General features: G+C 34.6%; 1 protein-coding gene across 3 annotated transcripts in view; it reads left to right on the forward strand.

Moving 5' to 3' along the window:
* Positions 1-20,249, forward strand: part of RELCH (RAB11 binding and LisH domain, coiled-coil and HEAT repeat containing) — an 89,870-nt gene that overhangs the window by 28,700 nt on the left and 40,921 nt on the right. For all 3 annotated transcript variants that reach the window (XM_016223520.2, XM_016223522.2, XM_016223521.2), the window contains exons 9-12: positions 1,150-1,225; positions 2,353-2,448; positions 16,299-16,411; positions 19,862-19,952. In XM_016223520.2, the coding sequence (XP_016079006.2) occupies positions 1,150-1,225; positions 2,353-2,448; positions 16,299-16,411; positions 19,862-19,952 (376 nt within the window). The remainder of the gene's footprint in view (positions 1-1,149; positions 1,226-2,352; positions 2,449-16,298; positions 16,412-19,861; positions 19,953-20,249) is intronic.

Below are 20,249 nucleotides of genomic sequence, written 5' to 3' on the forward strand. Positions count from 1 at the left end.
AGAAGAATGCAAGGAGAAGACTGACAGGAGATGAAATTGGAGAATTAAGCAAAGACTAAGTCAGACAACCTATGTTAGCTCACTTTAGAGAGTTAGGACATGATGGTACTTTAGTTTTAGAAAGAGTACTCTAGGGTGGAGGTAATTGGAGGGTAGCACGACTGGAGGAAAGGAGACGAAGAGAGTACCTATTGGAAGAATCCAAGTAAAAGATGACCGAGGCCTGCTTTGTATTGGAAAGAAGTGGATAGATTTGCCAAGTAGTTGGACAATGAAGATTGATTTAGTTGGGAGTTAAAAGAAAAGGAAGTATAAAGGCTGATTTGAGATTTCTGGCTTGGGCAGTTGAGTAGATTATGGCCCCCTCCGCTGAAAATATGGGCGAAGGAAAGAGCTCAAGCTTTGGCACACCACTCTAGCTCTATAATCACAGAAATTACTGAGTTCCACTTGGTGGTGTGTACTAAAGAACTTCTAATATGTCATTTTTGGTGGTAGCTCTTTTTCTTGTAGACTGAGCACATAAAGTACAAAACATAGTTATAATTTTACAAATACTACTACATAGAGAGACAAGTATTATTTTAGAAACATAAATAGGTTAATATTTTCAATTACAAAAAACACTTTAAAATATAACATGAATGTTGAATGTGCTTCTCCTAAACTTACCTTAAATTTTACTTCTTTTATGTAGATCTCTAACATTAAGGTTTATCATTATCATTATATAGATCTGCAAAACTAACTCCTCTCAGCCACATACCAGATCAACCTTTGTATCCACTGTTTACCTTTCTGGGACCATTGGGAACTGGGGAGAAAAAAGTTCTCTTTTCAGATCGGGCAGATACTTTGTGTAGTCATTGACCTGCTATACGACTTCAGGTTTGATCCACTAGCATTTACAGGCTGTTCATTCACATACCATCAAGCTATTCTAAGATCAACACTTATTGCTGATTTCCCCCCCTGGATAATTCAGCAGAGAAGTGTCCTTCAAGTCATTGGTGGCTGAGAAATCCAATTAACATGTGTGGGGTAGGATTAACTCCGGAATGAGAGTTACAACATGTGACTGACTCTCTCCTTAAATACCAGTGGTAACTGTTTGGTATTGTCCCCTTTTCATCCAATATTTTCTTCTAGGAAACTGTCTCCTGCATTCCACCAAGCACTGCTCTCTTTTTGTCGAATGTCAGCCGATAGTCGTTTAGGATCAGAGGTAAATTATACCAAATATTCTTGCAATTTTCTTAAAACATTCAGTTTTTCTTAGCATCTCATCCAAAAACAGCTGTGATTATACTATTTCAAACACAAATCTGTTCTTTAAAATAACGCTCTAGGAAATAGTTCCTAAAATACTTAACCTTTAAGGAGGGTAGTTGATTATTTCTATTCTTTGGATTAAAGCTTTGTTTAGTATTAAAGTGACTTCTTGCAGTCTATTTTTTTTTTTTAATATATCTTTATTGATTTCAGAGAGAGGAAAGGAGAGGGAGAGAGAGAGATAGAAACGTCAATGATGAGAGAGTCATTGATTGAGCCCGAAACCCGGGCATGTGCCCTGACCGGGAATCGAACCCTGATCACCTGGATCCCAGGTCGATGCTCAACCGCTGAGCCACGCCCGGCCGGGCTCTTGCAGTCTATTTTTAATTTGTTATGTCTACTAACATAGGATTATGTGCCTCTCTTTGGTATAATTCAGAAAACCAGTGTATCTAACTGTTGCAGGCTCATCTGCAGGGGGTATTTTATTTTATTTTATTATTTTATTTTATTTTATTTTATTTTATTTTATTTTATTTTATTTTATTTTATTTTATTTTATTTTATTTTATTTTTTTATATTTTTCTCCTATCCTTATATTTTCCCCTCCCTTTCTAGCTGTTTTATGGTTGATTCCACTTGACCTCCCCTGGGCTTCTGTCCCACAATTCACTAGAATATGAAAGAGCTAGAGGATGGCTTGGATTCAGTTCTGGCAATCCTCTTTGTAAGACTGGGTCAGCCTCCTTGGGCCTCCCCTTACGTGCAGCTTCATTATACAAACTATCTGCTTAGGCAAAGCTGCCCCAGCCCTGTATTATCCCTACTTGTTCCCAGAACTGAAGCACCTGTCTTCATGCTTGCTTCTTACTGGGTTTTGATCCATTTCTGGCCTACAGAAATGTTTATCTTGTTTGGGAACGCAATTGTTATTGTTTACCACCATCATCATGGTAAGCTATAATTTTGGATGTGTGTTTGGAGCAGAGCTGACAAGGTTTAAAGCGTGAACTTTAGGTACCATCATTCATAAAAGTTCTCTGCTGTCATAATTTATTAAGTCTTTGGTTTTCTAGGTGTCTCGGATTGCAGACAGTGAGAAAAGTGTCATGTTAATGCTGGGACGCTGCCTACCACACATTGTTCCTAATGTGTTGCTAGCAAAGAGAGAGGTGAGACACATAAAAGTATTTCATCCCAGTGATCTCATCATGTTGTCCATTCTTTGTCATTTTGAAGTTTAGTGTTATGTTTTTATTTTGTTAAAGTCTATTACTGGCAATCATATTCTTACTTTTGTGCATGCATCTCTGCTCCTAGAGAATGGTTTTACACCTCTGTCAGGTGAGTTCAGTAAAACTGCATGGTGCTCATGTTGTTTCAGTTTTGCTTAAAGCATCACTAGCTTTTGCAACACTAACTATTACTGTAGGTCCATTTATGTGCCATGAACACTGTCCGTTTTTTACATTACCAGTTAACTAATTTATTTTATCTCCACTCTTGATATAATATGCTCGATATGTCTACAGAAATAGACACTCTGTATTGAAAATCAATAGGGACTAAAAATGTAACTGTTTTCTTAAATGTACTTATAGTTACCTATTATAAATGTTAGTTTTATTATATTTGTTTGGCAATAACCACACTTGTCTTATGATGATAGGAATGTTATAATATTGACTATAATAACTTTTGAAAGTACCTTTTTTGTTTTTCTTATACCTTACCTGTTACTGACAGATGCTTTAAATATTCAGAATACATTTATATTTTAGTGCACACAGGCTATGTTATGAGATATATATTTTAGTGCACACAGGCTATGTTATGAGATATAAATACTATAGAAAGTTATCTTTACAGTTGTATTTAGCCAATAAAAGCCAATAATGAAAAGTTATTTGTAACCTCATTTAACAGTTCACAAAATATTTTATAAAAATTCAGTTAGGAATATTTTAGAATGTTTCATATAAGTTTCTCCTGTTATCTTCTTAATATTTACCACCGGTTTTAACCATAATTCATGGGACCTACAGTATGATAGGTACACAGTGCATTGGCAAAACCCATATAAAGCTTATCCTTATCTGTTCAGCACAAGAAATTTGTACTGATCCTCAAGAAAAGTTATCTGTAGAGCTTTAAAACTTTTTTATTCCTATAGATATTTTTAACTTAAAAAGATAAAATGGCTTTTCTTACCAATGGTATTATTTTACCTATTATTTAAATATAGTCATGAGGTATTAATAAATATGGAAAATTTTCTATGTCTTGAAGGATCAGTGTGCAATTTCAGATTGTTTTGCAGTTCTGCCTGTCAGAATGCTGTTTGAGCTTCTTTTCTTTTTTCAGCTTGTAACATAATCCATGCAGTGCATTAATGTTTGTATCCCTTTTACTATGTTTCCTTAATGTAATCTTTAAATACCTCCAAAATCTAATTGTTATGAGATGCAGTATAAGCTTTTTTATTTTAATTTTTCCATTTTTTTATCATAAAATACTCTACCACTAAAACCTGATTGTACTGCATGAAGTGTTGATAAACTTGCATCATCAGTAATCAGATATATTATATATATAAATATATATAAAACATGTACATATACATACATGTAAACAAACATACATATTTTATTTGTGGTATGATGTTTACTTTTCTGGCTGATTTTAAGTTTTTTATATCTAAAAATATTTATATACTTATAATTTCATGAAGAACTGATCATGTACCTTTTTTTATTGAATTATTTTTACCTCATTCTGTTTTATCAGAAAACTTACCATTTATTGTATACCAAAGTTGTATTTCCTCCAAATTAAATTGGTAAATAAAGAAGTATAACTTGATTTGCTTTGAAACCAATGCCAGAGCATAAAAGGATAAAACTTTTATTTCACTTTATCCTTTGATATTGGGTTACTTTTATTTAATATATTACCTTATTATTTATTTATTTTTAATTATTTTAAAAAATTTTTTATTGTTCAAAACATTACCTTAGTTCTTTAAATCTATATTTTTATAAAGGTCTTGTGATTAAAGGATTAATATTTTGATTTTGTTTTTTATTTTTATTATATATAATTATATTTATTTATTTTTATTGAATTTATTGGGGTGACAATGGTTAATATGAACCTAGGCTTCAAGTGTGGGTTTCTATGTTAAAAATTTCTCAAGTTTTATATATTCTCTTATCAGTATAAGCCTTTTATTGGTATGTAAATACAATTAAAATGTCCTTCAGACCCTGGTTGGTGTGGCTAAACGGTTAGAGTGTTGGCCTGCACACCTAAGGGTCATGGGTTCAATTCCAGGTCAAGGACTCATGCCTGGGTTGCAGCTTTGAACCCCTGCCCTGGTTGGGGTGCATGTGAGAGGCAACCAACCAATGTGTCTCTCTCACATCAATGTTTCTCTCTCCCCCCCTCCCTTCCTCCCTCCCTTACAGTCTCTCTAAAAAATCAGTGGAAAAAATATCTGAGGGTGATGATTAACAACAAAAAAAGTCCTTTGGTAAACTGATTGGTCATAGTAATATACTAGCTAATCAAATAAATAAGACATTGGAAACAGGGTTTTAAGTTTTGATTAAGTAATATGTTCACATGGTTTAACATTTTTTAAATATAAAAAGATATACAACAAAAACTCTGTTCTTCTGTCCCTGTGACACCTTCTCACATGCAATAAATTTTATTAGCTTCTAGTGTATTCTTACCAGTCCTTTGCCCATTTTTAAAGTTGGATTGTCTTTGTTTTTGCGTTGTAACAGTTTTTACAGTTCTGAATATTAAAACCATATCGCATATATGATTTGCAAATACATTCTGCCATCCTGTAGATTGTCTTTTCACATTCTTTTGTTGCTTGTGTTTTTAGTATCAAGTCTAAGAATTTGTTGCTAAACCTGAGGTCGGGAATATTTACCTGATTTATGTTTTCTTCTAATAGTTTTATAGCTTTAGCTCATATTTAGGTCATTGATCCATTCTGAGTTATTTTTATATATGAGTGAGGCAGGGGTCCAACTTTATTATTTGCAAATGATTATCCAGTTGTCCCAACACCATTTGTTGAAGAGAAAATTGTTTCCCTATTCAGCAGCCATGATACCTTTGTCAAAAATCAATTGGCTGTACGTTTGGATTTATTTCTGGACTGTCAGTTCTGTCCATTGGTCTTTATGTTTATCCTCATGCCTGTACCACACTTTTGTTTACTATCGCTTTATGGTAAGTTTTGAAATTGGGAAGTATGAGACATCCAGCTTTGTTTCTTTTTTAATACTTTTTAGCAATTCAGGGCCCCTTGCAGGCCCATATGAATTTGATGCTCAGCTTTCATTTCTGCAATAAAGGTCATTGGAATTTTGATATGGATTGTACTAAATGTGTAGATTACTTTGACAAGTATTGCCATTCTAACATTATGTGAACATGGGATTCTTTTTATTTGTTTTTAATTTCTTTTGGCAATGTTTTGAAGTTTTTAGTGCACAGATTTTTCACTTAGTTTAAATTCCTAGGTATTTTATTCTTTTGGATGCTATAATAAATGGAATTGTTTCCTTAATTTCCTTTTCAGGTTGTTCATTGCTGGTATCTAGACACAAAATTGATAATTGTGTATTGATCTTGTACCTTGCAACTTTGTTGGATTTGTTTCTTAACTCTAGTAGTTTTTTTGTGGATTCTATGAGATTTTCTATGTGTAGAATCACATTATCTGCAAATGGAGATAGCTGTGCTTCTTCCTTTCCAGTCTGGAATACTTTTATTATTTTCTCTTGCTCGTTGGTGTGGGTAGGCTTCCAGTTCAGTGTTGAACGGCAGTGTTTTGAGAGAGCAGATATCATCCTGTTCCTGATCTTAGGGGGAAAGCTTTCAGTCTTTTACCACGAAGTATGATACTAGCAGTGGGTTTTTCATAAATGCCCTTTATCATATTAAGGAATTTTTTTAATTCTTAGTTTGCTGAGTGTTTTTATCATGAGATGTTGAATTTTGTCAAATGTTTTTTCTACATTGATTGAGATGATGACTTTTTTCCTTTTGTTCCTACTCATGTAGTGTAATAGATTGAGTGGTTTTTCATATGCTAAACTACCCTTACATTCCTGGGACAAATCCCACTTGGTCACGGTGTGAAATCCTTTTAATGTGTTGTAGGGTTTGGCAGTATTTTGTTGTGCATTTTTGCACCTAAATTCATAAGGGATATTGGTCTGTAGTTTTCTTTTTTTGTGCTTTGCCTGGTTTTGCTAGCAGGCTGGTGCTAGCCTCATAGATTGTGTTTCAAATTGTTCATCCTCTTACAGTTTTTTGGAAGAGTCTGAGTAGGACCAGTATTTCTTCTTTAAATGTGTTTTAAAATTCACCAATGAAACCATCTGATTCTGAAACTATTCTTTGTTGGGACTCTTTTTATTAATGATTCAGTCCCTTTGCTTGTTATAGGTCTGTTGATAATCTATTTCTTCTCCAATTGGTTTTGGTAATTTATGTGATGCTAGGAATTAGTTCATTTCATCTTGATTATTTATTTGATGATGAACTGTTATTTGTGGTGTTCACTTATAATCCTTTTAATTTTTATAAGGTTGGTACTAATGTCCCCTCCTTTATTTCTGATTGTAGTTATTTGCATCCTCTTTTTTCATAGTCAGTCTAGCTAAAGGTTTGTTAATTTTGTTGATCTTTTCAGATAACTTTTTATTTTATTGATTTTTCTCAGTATGTTTTCATTTATCTTTGCTCTAATCTTTACATTTTATTTTCTTATTTCTGCTGGCCTTGGGTTATTTTGTTCCTTATCTAGTTTCCTAAGTTGAAAAGCAAAGTTGTTGAGTTGGGATCTTGCTTCTTTTTATTGTAGGCATTTATAGCTATAAATTTCCCTCTGAGTACTACTTTTGCTACATCTCATAAGTTTTGGCATGTTGTGTTTTTCATTTTCATTCATCTCAAAATATTTTCTAATTTCCTTACTGATTTCTTTTTTACCCATTGGTTAAAATGTGTTGTTTAATATCCACAGATTTGTGACTTTTCAAGTTTCCCTTTTGTTACTAATTTTTAATTTCATTTCATTGTGGTTGGAGAAGATACTTTGTACAATTTCAATCTTTTTAAAATTTGTGAGAATTGTCCCTGACTTAACATATAGTCTATCCTTGAATGTCCCATGTGCACTTGAGAAGAATGTATATTCTGCTGTTTTCAGGTAGAGTGTTCTGTGTGTGTATATGTGTGTGTGTGTGTATACATATATATATATATATGTATATGTATATATATATACAGATATATGTGTGTGTGTATATATACATATATACACAGATATATATGTATATCTTTTAGTTCTAGTTGTTTTATAGTGTTCAGTTACCTATTTCCTTACTGATCTTCTGTCTAGATGTTCTATCATTATTGAAACTGGGGTATAGAATTCTCCAACTATTGTAGAACTGTATTTTCAGAGATATTTTGTGCATATGTAAACCAACTCAAATATATCATCTTTTTTGCATGACGTTACACACATAATACCATACCATATACACTATTCTCCACTTTACATTTTTCCATGTAACATTATGTTCTTGTATCTTTCTATATCAATATATAAAGAAATTTCTCAACTTAAGGCTGTCTAACAGCTAGTCTTTTAATAGTCTTGTAACATGTTTTAAATTAGTGTTTTTCAAACTTTATTGACCATGTATACTCATTATGAAAGACATTTACATCATGTGCTAGCATAAATTACATATATATAATTAATATAAAAGTTTTACAAATTAAATCTTGTTTTCACTAATTACAAAAAGTTAAAAGATAGTATCAAAGATTTTATAAATATTTTAAAACAATAAAGAATATACCTAAGTAAACAATAAAAAGTGGTTTTCATGACCCATTCAATTGATTTTGTGACCAATTGTTTTAAAGGAAATGACATAAAGGTTAATTAAAACTGCCTAATAAATTAAACTTTTTAATTTTTTATAAAAGTGAAAAGCACAGTGAATATAGACATTAGTGTTATTGGTTTTTGTTTTTTAAAAGAATGCTAACCACCTCACTCAACCTTCAGGTCATAATTACACCATTTTCTAAATTCAGTATACCATATTACAAATCTAAGATTCCATTGATTATAACATTGATGTACTTTTAAGAAAGAAAAAGTGCCCTGGCTGGTGTGGGTCATTTGGTTGAGCAGTCGTCCCATGCACCGAGAGGTCACCAGTTTAATTCTCGGTCACAGCACATGCCCCAGTTGCTGCTTGATCCCCAGTAGGGAGTGTGCAGGAGGCAGCCGGTCAATGTTTCTCTCTCTCTCTCCCCCTATCCCTTCCTCTCTCACTAAAAAATCATTAAAAACATATTTAAAGAAAAAAAGAAATAATTTCAAATAAATTATGACATGCTTTTCATTGTAAGGTACCAATTTCAGAGATGATTAAAAAGTGGGGGGGAAAATTCATGTTCTTTGAGGTAATTGTAATCACTTTTTACAAGCTTATATTTAAAAAGCCTTCCTTGCCTGTTCATTTTGGAAGAAAAAAATATGATGAACTAATTTTCTAAATGTGGCTTATATAGTAGTTCACTTTCATGAGGTGGTTGAAGAATTTGAATCTTTCAAACCAATAATGGAATAAGTATACTTGTCATTTATCTATATATATAGTAAATAGGCTGAATAAGTTTATTTTTTTACAGACTCTGCTATAAATGCATTTGAAGGGGAGATTCTGTAATTTAAAAGAAAGATTTCGTAAAGGATTACTTCTAAAAGGATTTTTATAATGATATATCTAAATTTAACTTTTATTTTAATTCTGTGCCAAGGAACTATATACCATCAATTAACTAAGTTGGAAAAGTAATGAAGGAAGCCTGTGCTTTGAATCGGGGTGGGGCTAAAGGAAATGGCAAGCTTTCTTTGGGGATGCTGAAAATGTTTCAAAGTTAGATTGGTGATGGTTGCACAACTCTGAACATACTAAAAATTACTGAATGTATACTTGAAATGGATGAATTTTATGGCATAGAAAATATATCTCATTAAAGCTGTAAAAAAGAGGTGGGGGGCAAAGGAGAGAACCAATTCTCTAAAATTTTTAAAGTAGTTAGTAACTCTAAAGACCTGCTCATCTTCTGGAAAACCAAACTTTGCCCTTTCACAGTGTCATATTTGTCCCATGGTAAGTTTTGTTAACTTATTTGTAGTAATAGTCCCAGATAGTTGTAAAGTAGATAAGCTTGGTTCATCTTCTTAACCTGTTTTGTGTGTGTGTATGTGTGTGTGTGAATTTTGGGAACAAATCACATGCTCTTTAGCAGTATCAGCTTACAAGTCATCTGAGTGTTTCACTGAGGCCTCCTAAAGGTTGCGCCCCAGGAATTATAGATACTAATTGAAAGGTTAAAGTTGATGGTGTGCGGGCAGGTAAAATAGCCATCTCAGACAGCAGATAAAGAAAAATTGAATTCATTTAAGGAAATGAGGATGGGGCTATCCAAAGGGAAGGACTAACCAGCAGTGAGTCAAAGGGTATTGGGTCCATGGTGGCAGCAAAAATGTACTTGGGACAGTGAAACAAGGAAGAGCACAGAAGCAGCAGCAGGAGAGCCTGGCTGGGCTGTATTGGCCCCCTGAGAAGTCAGAGAGAGAAGGGGCTTTGGATACAGTTTCAGGGGGTAAGCCTGGGACCAGCTGTCACTGCCCATTGCTCCCTCAGTTGCAAATCTCATGGGGTCCCCTCGGAGGGAAGAAGGGGGATGGAGATGGTACTGGCGTGCTGCCCTAGGGGGGAGCATCCCCTGAGTCCTCTGTCCTGAGTGTATTTACCTCTTTCTTGCAGGTGGGAATCTTAGGCCTCGTGGGAATGACTCAATAAAGTACACATCAGCTTTCCAGGGGTGCTTTTTCAGGGTCGTGGTCTTCCACTGGTCGGTGCCAGGGCAGGGGGTCATTAGTCAATGCAGCTGGTCCAGAGGCAGCCAAGGCTCCACTTGCCTGGTTTTGCTACATTTTGGGGCCTGGAACTGAAATCTAACTGAGGCCTAGATATTATCTTTAGGGAGGAAATGCTCAGGGGTCTAAACGCTTGGCCAGTGGTATGGAGGGAGAGGACAGGTTACCCTGGGGGCAAGGTTCTTGTTTTCCCAGTTTTGCCCCTTGCTAGGCATCTGGAGCTTTCTGCTCTGGTGAGTCTCTATACTCAGGTTTCTGTACCTGAGTTTCTGTACCTGGCCCATCTAACATTAGTAATTCTAAGAATATATATTTTAGCAGCCCTTGAAGTGTAGAACTTTTCCGGAGGTGAGTAATCTTGTTTCTTCCTTATGTGAGTCTTTTCGAGTTCTTTATTTTTTTCTTTTCATGTTACCATCAACAACCTGACAAGTTTCAACTGAAAATCTAAATCAGAGGGGGTCAGTACTTGATTTTAAATTGTAATTCATTATTGCTTAGTTCCTAGGCAAAAGACTAGATGAAAAATTTAAAGTAACAACTATCTAAAATTTTTAACCAAAGCTGGAGTTACAGGAAATAATTTTAGTGGAATAGTGAGGGCAAGCAGTGAACTGTAATTTATTGGATTAATGTGTTAACTTCCTAGAACTGTAGAATTTTGCCTCTTGACCTGAAGTACTCAAAACATTTCCCCTTGGCATCCTAGCTAAATGTAATATTTCCGTTTTTGTTTTAGACTTCACAGATCTTGGAGCCATTATCTTATCAACATTTCCTTGCTTTTTTTAATGTTAAATTTTGTTTGTTCTCATTTCCTACCTCATCTCTCCCTCAACATAATATTTATTACATTGTTTTAGATTCTTTTTTTCCCTTCTGTTTTTGTAGTCTGAACACACACTAATCTTTATAAAACTAAGAAAGTTGAGTAAAAATATTCATAAAATAAAATCTAATGGCATTTACTATCTCTCAAATGATTTCTTTATTATCATTAGAAGTTATTTTGCTTTACTTGTGAAACTGAAAGGAGAATTAAAATACTCAAAGCCTTTCCTATTTAATTCCATATAAAATTCTATGAGTAATCTAAGTTTTAAGGGGTGGGAGATTCTTCATAAAAAGAACTAGCTTTGTAATTAAAATTGCAAAAATCAAAATTGGTAAAGCAAAGGTCATTTACTGGAGTAAAGTGCAAATTACTGAGCCTTTTAAATTAAGGAATTTGAAAAGCCTTAGAATTATCTTTTCTAACATGGTAATAGTGTTGAAATACCTTCTACAATATGATTACTACACTGATTTTCTCTCTAATAATCAGTAGGAGATTAGTTTTATTTTTCACTTCAGTACACATTTATTGAGTAATATCAAGTGCTAAAGCATATTTTGAAATATTTAAGATTCCTGTTGCCTTGAAAAAATGGACACAGTAACCTTTTATGTCAGGGGAAAATATCAAAGCCATAGGTGTTCTTTTGTGTTTTTACCATGGCTGCTATTAACATGCGATATTAAATCAAATATGCTTGTCAATGTAAGAAACATTGAAACCTGTGAAGAATTCTTTGTGAGTTTATTTGAGCCCAGCTGTCAACAAGTGCTGGGAAGTAGAATCTCAACAGATCGAGATAATGCTCTGGAGAATGGCAATTTTGTCCCTTGTTTTATATATTACAATCAAAAGAGGAGCTGTAAAGTGGGTTATGTGAAATCCATTGGTGATAGATTAGGGAGGCAGGATAAAGGAAAGCAGGAAAATCTCTGGGATTAAATAAAAAGTAATATGATAGACACATACTTCTTTTACGTAGGTGAATGCAGGATAGTTAACAGTCAACAATTAACTCAATAACAATGAGGGGATTTGTGGTCTCCGCAGAGCAGTACTTGTGCTTTGAGGGGTCCAGAAAACAGATATGTTATCATAGATGCAAAAGACAATAGACAGGCTCAGTTAAAGTAAAGATTGACCTTTGTCAGGGAAGATGCCAGCCTGGGACATGACTACCCACCATAAACTGCTTTTAGTTAAAATTTTAATTTCAGACCATCCTTTGTGGTTACTTTAGGTCTCTGGGTTTGCAAGGCCGCCTTGCAGGCCTTCCCTGAGCTTGGCAGGTTAGCATGTGGCCCCTTTTCGTCACATGCTTAAGGATTTTTTCAGGTGAAAAATTCTTAAGCTTTAGATATGTCCAACATTGCTGTATTGTTCTCATACATTTCATTTATACTTAATCATTTAAAGAAAATTTTAAAACCACTATCACCTTCTGAAGGAAATTCAGCTACCACTTTTTTAATCTTTTATTCAGAATTATAAGAAAAATTTTTAAAACCACTACACTTCTTCAAGTGGAGAGATGATACCAAAGGGAGAATATTGATCCAAACTGATAAATTTGTGAATAGTGTGAAATGGAAAATAAGGACTTAATAAATTCTGACGTGGATGTATTTACACTTCAGAGGCTTGAATAAGATGATTCACAGTCAGTAAATGTGAATGTACTACACAGCAGACACATACTTACAGAATTCATTATTTCAGGAGTGGTACAAATAGAACTTGTGAATAAATAAATGAATGATAGAGAAATTAGATAGTGGGAACGAGTCATACCTTAGCAGTTAAGCTCCTTGATGGCTGTATCAAAAACAGACCTCTGTGTTCACTGTTTTCCTCCTTTGCTCACTGGGCCTCCTGTCGGCTCCGTGTTCCTGTAAGAGGCGGAGACCCTCTGGCAAGCTTTATACACCGACTTACAACTGCCTGAGCCGTTGATGTGCCAGTAGGTACCATCCTTCCAGGCATGAAATAGTAACCAAAAACTGTTGGCAGTGACTTCCCATGTGTTGTTCAATTTGCTAGCAAGAAATAAAAGCAATGGCAATATAACTTATTACTGTGATTCAGAAAAGTGAAAAGTATTTTTCTTCAAGGCCCTAAGTTCACAGTGTTTTAGAGTTGAAGGGGCCAGGACTGACAAATGCTTTTCCTCCGTGTGTCATTATGGATTGGCTGTTAAGGGCGGCTCTGTTGAGTAATACTTCGGTAAGTGGTGTGCTGAGAAGGCTTCTTGAGGCCAACTTCGATCTCAGAAGGAAAAATGAACCATCTCAGTAGCAGTAGATTAGGAAGTTACAGCCCTGGCCAGTTTGGCTCAGTGGTTAGAGTGTTGGCCCGTGGACTGAAGGGTCCCAGGTTCAATTCCAGCCAAAGGCATGTGCCTTCATTGCAGGTTCAATCCCCTGCCCGGTGGGCACATGAGTGGGAGGCGACCAATCCATGTGTCTCTCACATCGATGTTTCTCTCTCTGTCTGTCTGAAAAGCAATGGAAAAAATATCCTTGGGTGAGGGTTAAAAAAAGAATAAAAAGGAAATTACAGAATGAATGTGGAGTAGTTTCCATTTCTGCACTAATCTTAATTCCTGTATGTTTCATTTGAGGAAACTAAAAGTCAGAGAAGTTTTATGATTTTCATTAGGTTCTTTGGTTCTAAAGAGTCAACCAAGACAGGAGTTCTAGCTCTCGGTTCAGTGTTCTCAGTTTAGCACATCTGTAGCCATATTTCAGTTATAAGATTCTCTGTATTTATGTACAAGGGTGGGGAACCTTTTTTCTGCTGAGGGCCATTTGGGTATTTATAACAATATTCCGTGGCCATACAAAATTATCAACTTAAAAATTAGCCTGCTGTATTTAGTCAAACATTTAATTGAGTTTATTGAATTTCGAATTTCAAGTCCCAGCTACGGTTGCCTTGGCAGGGCCAAACCAAATGATTTCTCGGGCCTTATACAGCTGGTGGGCTGGATGTTCCCAGCCCCTGATGTACGACATAAAGTTCCTCTTTGACTGAGGAACACTAAGCCTTGTAATTAAAAAAACAAAAAGAAAATGTATACGCAAAGAATAAATAGCAATTCAGTCATTTTGGTATGCTTGTTTTGAGCGAAAGAAGCTAAATATTATACCATGTATTTTAAACAGTGTTTATTTATATATTTGCAGTTAGAGTAAATATCTTACCTATATTTCATAACTTTATCTTTAAAGAGGAATACAGTAGGAAGAAAATGGAGTAAGATAAGAGTATATACCAGGTGGGACAAAAGTAGGTTTACAGTTGTTCGTATGGAAAATGATACAATAATTAATAAATAATCATACAAGAATAAACTCTGTTTCACATACTCACAACTATAACCTACTTTTGCCCCACCATGTATGTAGAGATAATAGGAAAGTAGGAAAAAGGGTTAAGAAGCAAGAAAATCCTCAGGAGAGAAAGATCTGATGTTACGGGAAAAGCACAAATAAAATTATTTAAGGCCTTGCTTGATTTTTAGGCATTAAAGTATATTATCCCTTTGTTAGTACCTTCTAGAATGGCTACTTCTCATCATTAAAGTTCTCCTCTCAGTGGGATATGCTGATGATGCAATGTCTTAGTCCTCTCATTAGTATCATTGGCTCTTAGCAACCTAAATGGAACCCTCTAAGGATTAGTATAGTTTTTGGAATTAATGGTCTCCTACCCTAATATTTTATAAAAGGTCTTTTATTTTCTCCTACAAAGTCAAGACCAATCCATCAAGCATCATATTAAGCCTGTGGTGAAAACATTACCTGACAGTGTAGGATCCATATATACTCTTCCATTCCCAGTGCAAAATTATTTTTCCTAATTATTTATTTCTTTGGCTCTTCAATTAATTACCCACTAAACTAAAACATACAGAAGTGCCTAAATAGAAAATGACAGGATAAATGTTTTAAATTCTCAGATTGATTCTTAGCTCTTCTTACCTATACCTTGTACCTTTAATTTAAGATTTGTATCAGGTAATTATAATTTTAAAACAATATATAAAAAGACTTTAGAAATAATGGAAAGGGACTTCTAGTCATGCCATTAAGCTTCAGCCTAAACTCAAAACATCATATCATGTTTCTGAAGGAGGATCACCAAAATGGGAAGATACTTCTCCAAAAGTGTAAACTTTTCTTCATTATTACAGTGATCAATTCCTATTTAAATCTGCTGATACTCTTTGGTGGGTAGGGAGGTAGATGGGAAAAAGAGATGGGAATAGAAATCATTCTGCCCTTCTTATGACATTGTAGTGATTTTAAAAAAATATCCGAAAAATACTGTTTCTATGACTTAGAGGATTTCTCTTCAAAAATATTTTATCATTTTTGGGCTTTTATTCTCATTAGATTTGAAAATCCATTCCAAAATGAGAAACATTAATATCTTTTAAATACACTTTAGAAGGATTTATTTTAATTAAAATATGAAACAACTTTACTTTTCAAATATTTCTTTCAAAGAGAAATTTTTGTGTATTACTTTCCTACAAAATATTGAATTTACCTCTGCATGTTGAATGTGCCACAAACAAAATATTGTGTAAAATTTTTATTTCAACATAAAGCATTTCTACTGATAGTCTGTAGTAGTACTGAGAGCATTCAACAGCTGTGGAAATAGCTTTTTTTTTTTTTCAGTTAGCCACCAATTAGGTGCTAAGGATACAAAATAATGAGTTATATCTAATCTTAACGAAGACAGATTATATTATACTTTTGGAAGTGAGAAGAGTTGTCTTCAGTTTCTGTTATCTTTTTAAGCTTTAGAATATAGTTAACTTTTACAAGTTTGGTTTAAAAACACTTCTGAATTTAAAGTTAGTTTATCAGATTGTAGGAAGATGGAATGTTATCTAGTGTAAAAAGTAGTAGGCCTTGGGAAGTATACTGAATAATAAAACCAGGCTAGTCAATCTTAAGGAACTTAATTATGTTGCGATCTGCACTTCCTGCACAGCCAACACATTGTTTTCTGTTGAGTATAAACCTTACAAAATTAAAATTAAAATTTGCTCTTTTGCATATTGAAGTTTATTTCACTTTAAATGTCCATTTAGGAGTACTCTGGGGAAAAGAAAGACTATTCTGCACTGCATTTTTACTTTGACTTTTTCCACCTTGGTGTTCCTTTAGGAGCTGATCCCCCTCATACTGTGTACAGCATGCCTGCATCCTGAACCCAAAGAGAGAGATCAGCTGCTCCACATACTTTTCAATTTGATCAAGAGGCCAGATGATGAGCAGAGGTGGGTATGACTACTTCTTTAGGGAATAAATAAAATGTGGACTTATTAATTTTTTTAATTTGGCATCAAAATTAGCTTTTTAATCTAAATGCCTTTTCCTCAATATCTATTTTAATAAACAGGAAACACTAGCCATGTTCACAATGCTCTGCAATATTTTCACTCTTGTTATTCCAGTTACTCATGTTGAGCTTGTACAGTTTTTGTTAGTTACCTTTGGACTTCTAATTCAAATGTGTCTTCAACATTTGATTTCTAAGACTGCCTAAATATCCACCCAATGGCTTCTTAATAGTTATGCTTTACAAGAAATAAAATATTTACTATATGAATTTCTGCTTCACTGAGCTCTCTGTAAACCAATAGGTGTGTGGCTAAAGGGATACAGTGTTTGTTTTGTTTCATTTTGTTATTTTTGGTTAGTCATGAGTCAAGTGCCCACAACCAGGAATTCCGGAGTGGAGAAATAGGTTCTACCTGAGTGTGGTGAGGGGCAGAGACACATATCAAGGTCAACTTTCCAGAAGAAAAGGGAATGGGATTTTATCGAGGAACCATGGCAGATGTTTACGTCATGAGTGAAACCTTTAAATACAGGTGTGAATGTGAACAAAACATCCTGGTGGGTGGGGAGGTAGGCTAAGCACCAGTTGGATAAAAGTTGGCGGTTGAAGTGTTTTTCTATGTTATAATTTCCTATCTTAATTTAAAAAGGATTTTTGCTTATACTTTGTTTTTAATCCTCACCAGAGAATATGTTTATTGATTTTAGAGAAAGGAAAGGGGGAGAGAGAGAGACAGACAGACATTGATATGTGAGAGAGAACATGCCTCTGGTTCACACCCCAGCTGGGGACTGAACCCAAAACCTAGGTATGTGCCCTGACCAAATAGAACCCATGACCTTTCAGTGTACTGGATGACACTCCAACCAACTGAGCCATACCAGTGAGGGCTGCTTATACTTTTGCAAAACAATGAAATCATACTTTATGATTAGATAAGTTTATGCAATTTCAATACTTGTTTTTACCTTTTCTGAGAATGTTGGAGAATCATAAGAGTGAACTATAAAACAAATCAAGCTTAACATTTTAAATACAAGGACTCTCTCAATAAAATCATCATAAATAAAATGAAATAGTCATATAGGCTTTAAAACTCTGTAAGTATATATCTCTTTCCTGCTCTTTCCAAAATATGTATGAGCAAGTAGAGAAGCGTGTCCTTTGCAGGATCCAGTTAGGATTAATCTATCCAGCATTCCTCACATTCTAGTCAAAATGAAATAAGGGAAATTAAATCACTATATCATTTTCATTCACTGCAAACTGAAAATTTTCTAAGGACAATTTGATGGTGCTGTATAGGAAAATTAATATTTTCTCCTTGAAAAATGTTCTTCCCTATCTTGGTAACTTAATAATTAAATATCATTTATTACATTGTCATTTTTAGATTTGCAAGGGCGAAGCTTCTAGACCTGTAGCCCATTTTCATACTCTACATGTAAAGCTAATAGCTGCCCCCTCGTGGCCAAAAGTACCTTGGTTGTGATACATGAGGAATTAAGCACTTGTGTCCACAGTTAAATCTTTCACCTTACAGAAACACAATTATTTATTAAAATAGACTAATTAATTGATATATAATCAGTTGTCACTTTTCCTTACTTAACAAATCTCAGGTTTCTTTGATCAGATCCTAAAAAAAACCTTAATTTTATGTTCAATAATGGTGCTTTGGTCCTGTTCTTTGCTAACAACTATAATTGACACCACAACCTTAGCTTTGTCAAAAACTAGGCAAACAATCTCTGTCCTATATTTCCACAAGTAGGAACAGCATTTATTTTTGCCATCACAGGAGACTGTTTCTAATGCTGTTAATAATCTGTAAGCCATCTGACCTTTTCTATTTTCAGCTGTATTTCAAAGCTGTAATAATTTTTAGAATTTTGAATCTTAACTGTGCTAAGAAGTTTGTTTTGATGGGCCTTACATTACTTCAACAAGTTTGTCCATCTCTAGTATAGTGATGGTCACTCAGGATTTAAAATCTTATACAGTGTATACTTCTTACAAGTCTTTGAAATGCTTAAATTTTACCAAAGTTTATTTATTATAAATATCAAACATTTATGCAACCTATGTATAAGCCTCCTCATTATTTTAAGACACTAATGGGGGGGAAAACAATTATCAGGTATTAGGAAATTTTCACTGGGGAGCAGGCAGCTGAAGTTTCTGTGTGTAAAGCTTGGGAATTTCTTATTCCACTTTTCTTTCATTCACTTAATTCGCCCTCCTAAAATAGAAGGAAATAAAAAGCAAAAGAAAAGTTGAGAAATAGGCACAGAGACGATGATATAAACAGAAAGGGGAATCAGGTTGCAAGGCTGTGGTGAGAAGGAACTGCAGTATGCAGTGAAGACGCACTAGCTCAACAATTCTCTCACTGCTGTCCAAGTGTTCTCTGTCGTTTCTCCTCAACCTGAGAGTTATTGCTAGTTTGGCTAAACTAAATAGAAATTTAGTGTCATTCTGGAGTTTGAGTTAAATTGACGTATTTTGAGAAGCAGCAGTGAGCAATTCTTTGGCTTAATGTGCTGATTTTATAGTTAATATGAATTAAACATTCTATTTTGGCTTTCTTTGAAGTTGGATACTTTAAACAGCTGTTGAAATCATAATTTTTTCTGCCATCAGGTTTTACGGTTTTGGAGTCTTAGACAATCAAAAGTGAAAAAACTCACAATTCTTTATTTAAAGTCATTTTAAATGGAACTTTATTCTGAAGCGAAAAATCTTATTTAAAATGTTATACTCTTTTTAAGTTCAAGTGAAGTTATTGTAGTCATTATTTACATATTGTTCTGTAAAAAAAAATTACCCCAAAAGAAAATAGTTTACAATAAACTCATTTTAGAATATAACTTGTGCGGGCCAGCTAATCTGGGTCCTCTGCTTCAGAGTCTCTTATAAGGCTGTAATTAAGGTGTTGGCTGGAGCTGTGGTCATCTCAAGTCCAAACTGGGGAAGGATTTGCTTCTGAACTCACTCACATGATTGGTCGTTGGCAGGATTTGGTTTCTCATGGGCTTTTGGGCCTTAGTTCCTCACTGGCCTTTGGTTAGAGGCTGCCTTCAGTTCTTTGCCACATAGGCCTCCAAATGGCAGCGTACTTCATCAAAGCATGCCAGCTAAGGAGGCAGTAGAGAGAGTCCCACAAGATGGACGTCACAGACTTTTGTAACCTAATCTCAGAAGTGATATCCATCACTTTGGCCTTCGCTAAAAGCAAATCCTTAGGTACAGTTTACACTCAGGGAGATGGAATTACACAAGGGCGTGGATGTCGGGAGATGAACACCATCGGGGGCCATGTCAGAAGCTACCTACCAGTTGTCTTGGGTGCAATATCAAAAATTCTGATTTGTATCATTTTCAGGCAAATGATACTGACGGGTTGTGTGGCATTTGCACGTCATGTTGGACCAACGCGTGTAGAAGCTGAACTTTTACCACAGTGCTGGGAACAGGTAAATCACTATTGGGGTTTTCTCTAGCTATTATATTCTAGTTTATCACAAATGTTCATATTGTCCTCTTAAATGCCATTGGGAAATTTGTGGGATATGAATTAGGCTGCTGTTTGTATAGCCCAGCACCGTTATTTAATAGTGCTTAAGAATGCTCTGGGATGTTCTGGAGTATTCATTCTCCCAGCAAATACTTAAGACACTAGTTCCAGTGCCGGGTAGTGTTGTAGTCCCTAGGGATACAGTGGGGAAAGAAACACAGAGACATCTTAGCAGGGAGATGAGACTAAACAAATC

This window comes from Miniopterus natalensis, chromosome 7, assembly GCF_054644295.1.
Source record: "Miniopterus natalensis isolate mMinNat1 chromosome 7, mMinNat1.hap1, whole genome shotgun sequence".
NCBI classification, from domain to species: Eukaryota; Metazoa; Chordata; class Mammalia; order Chiroptera; family Miniopteridae; genus Miniopterus; species Miniopterus natalensis.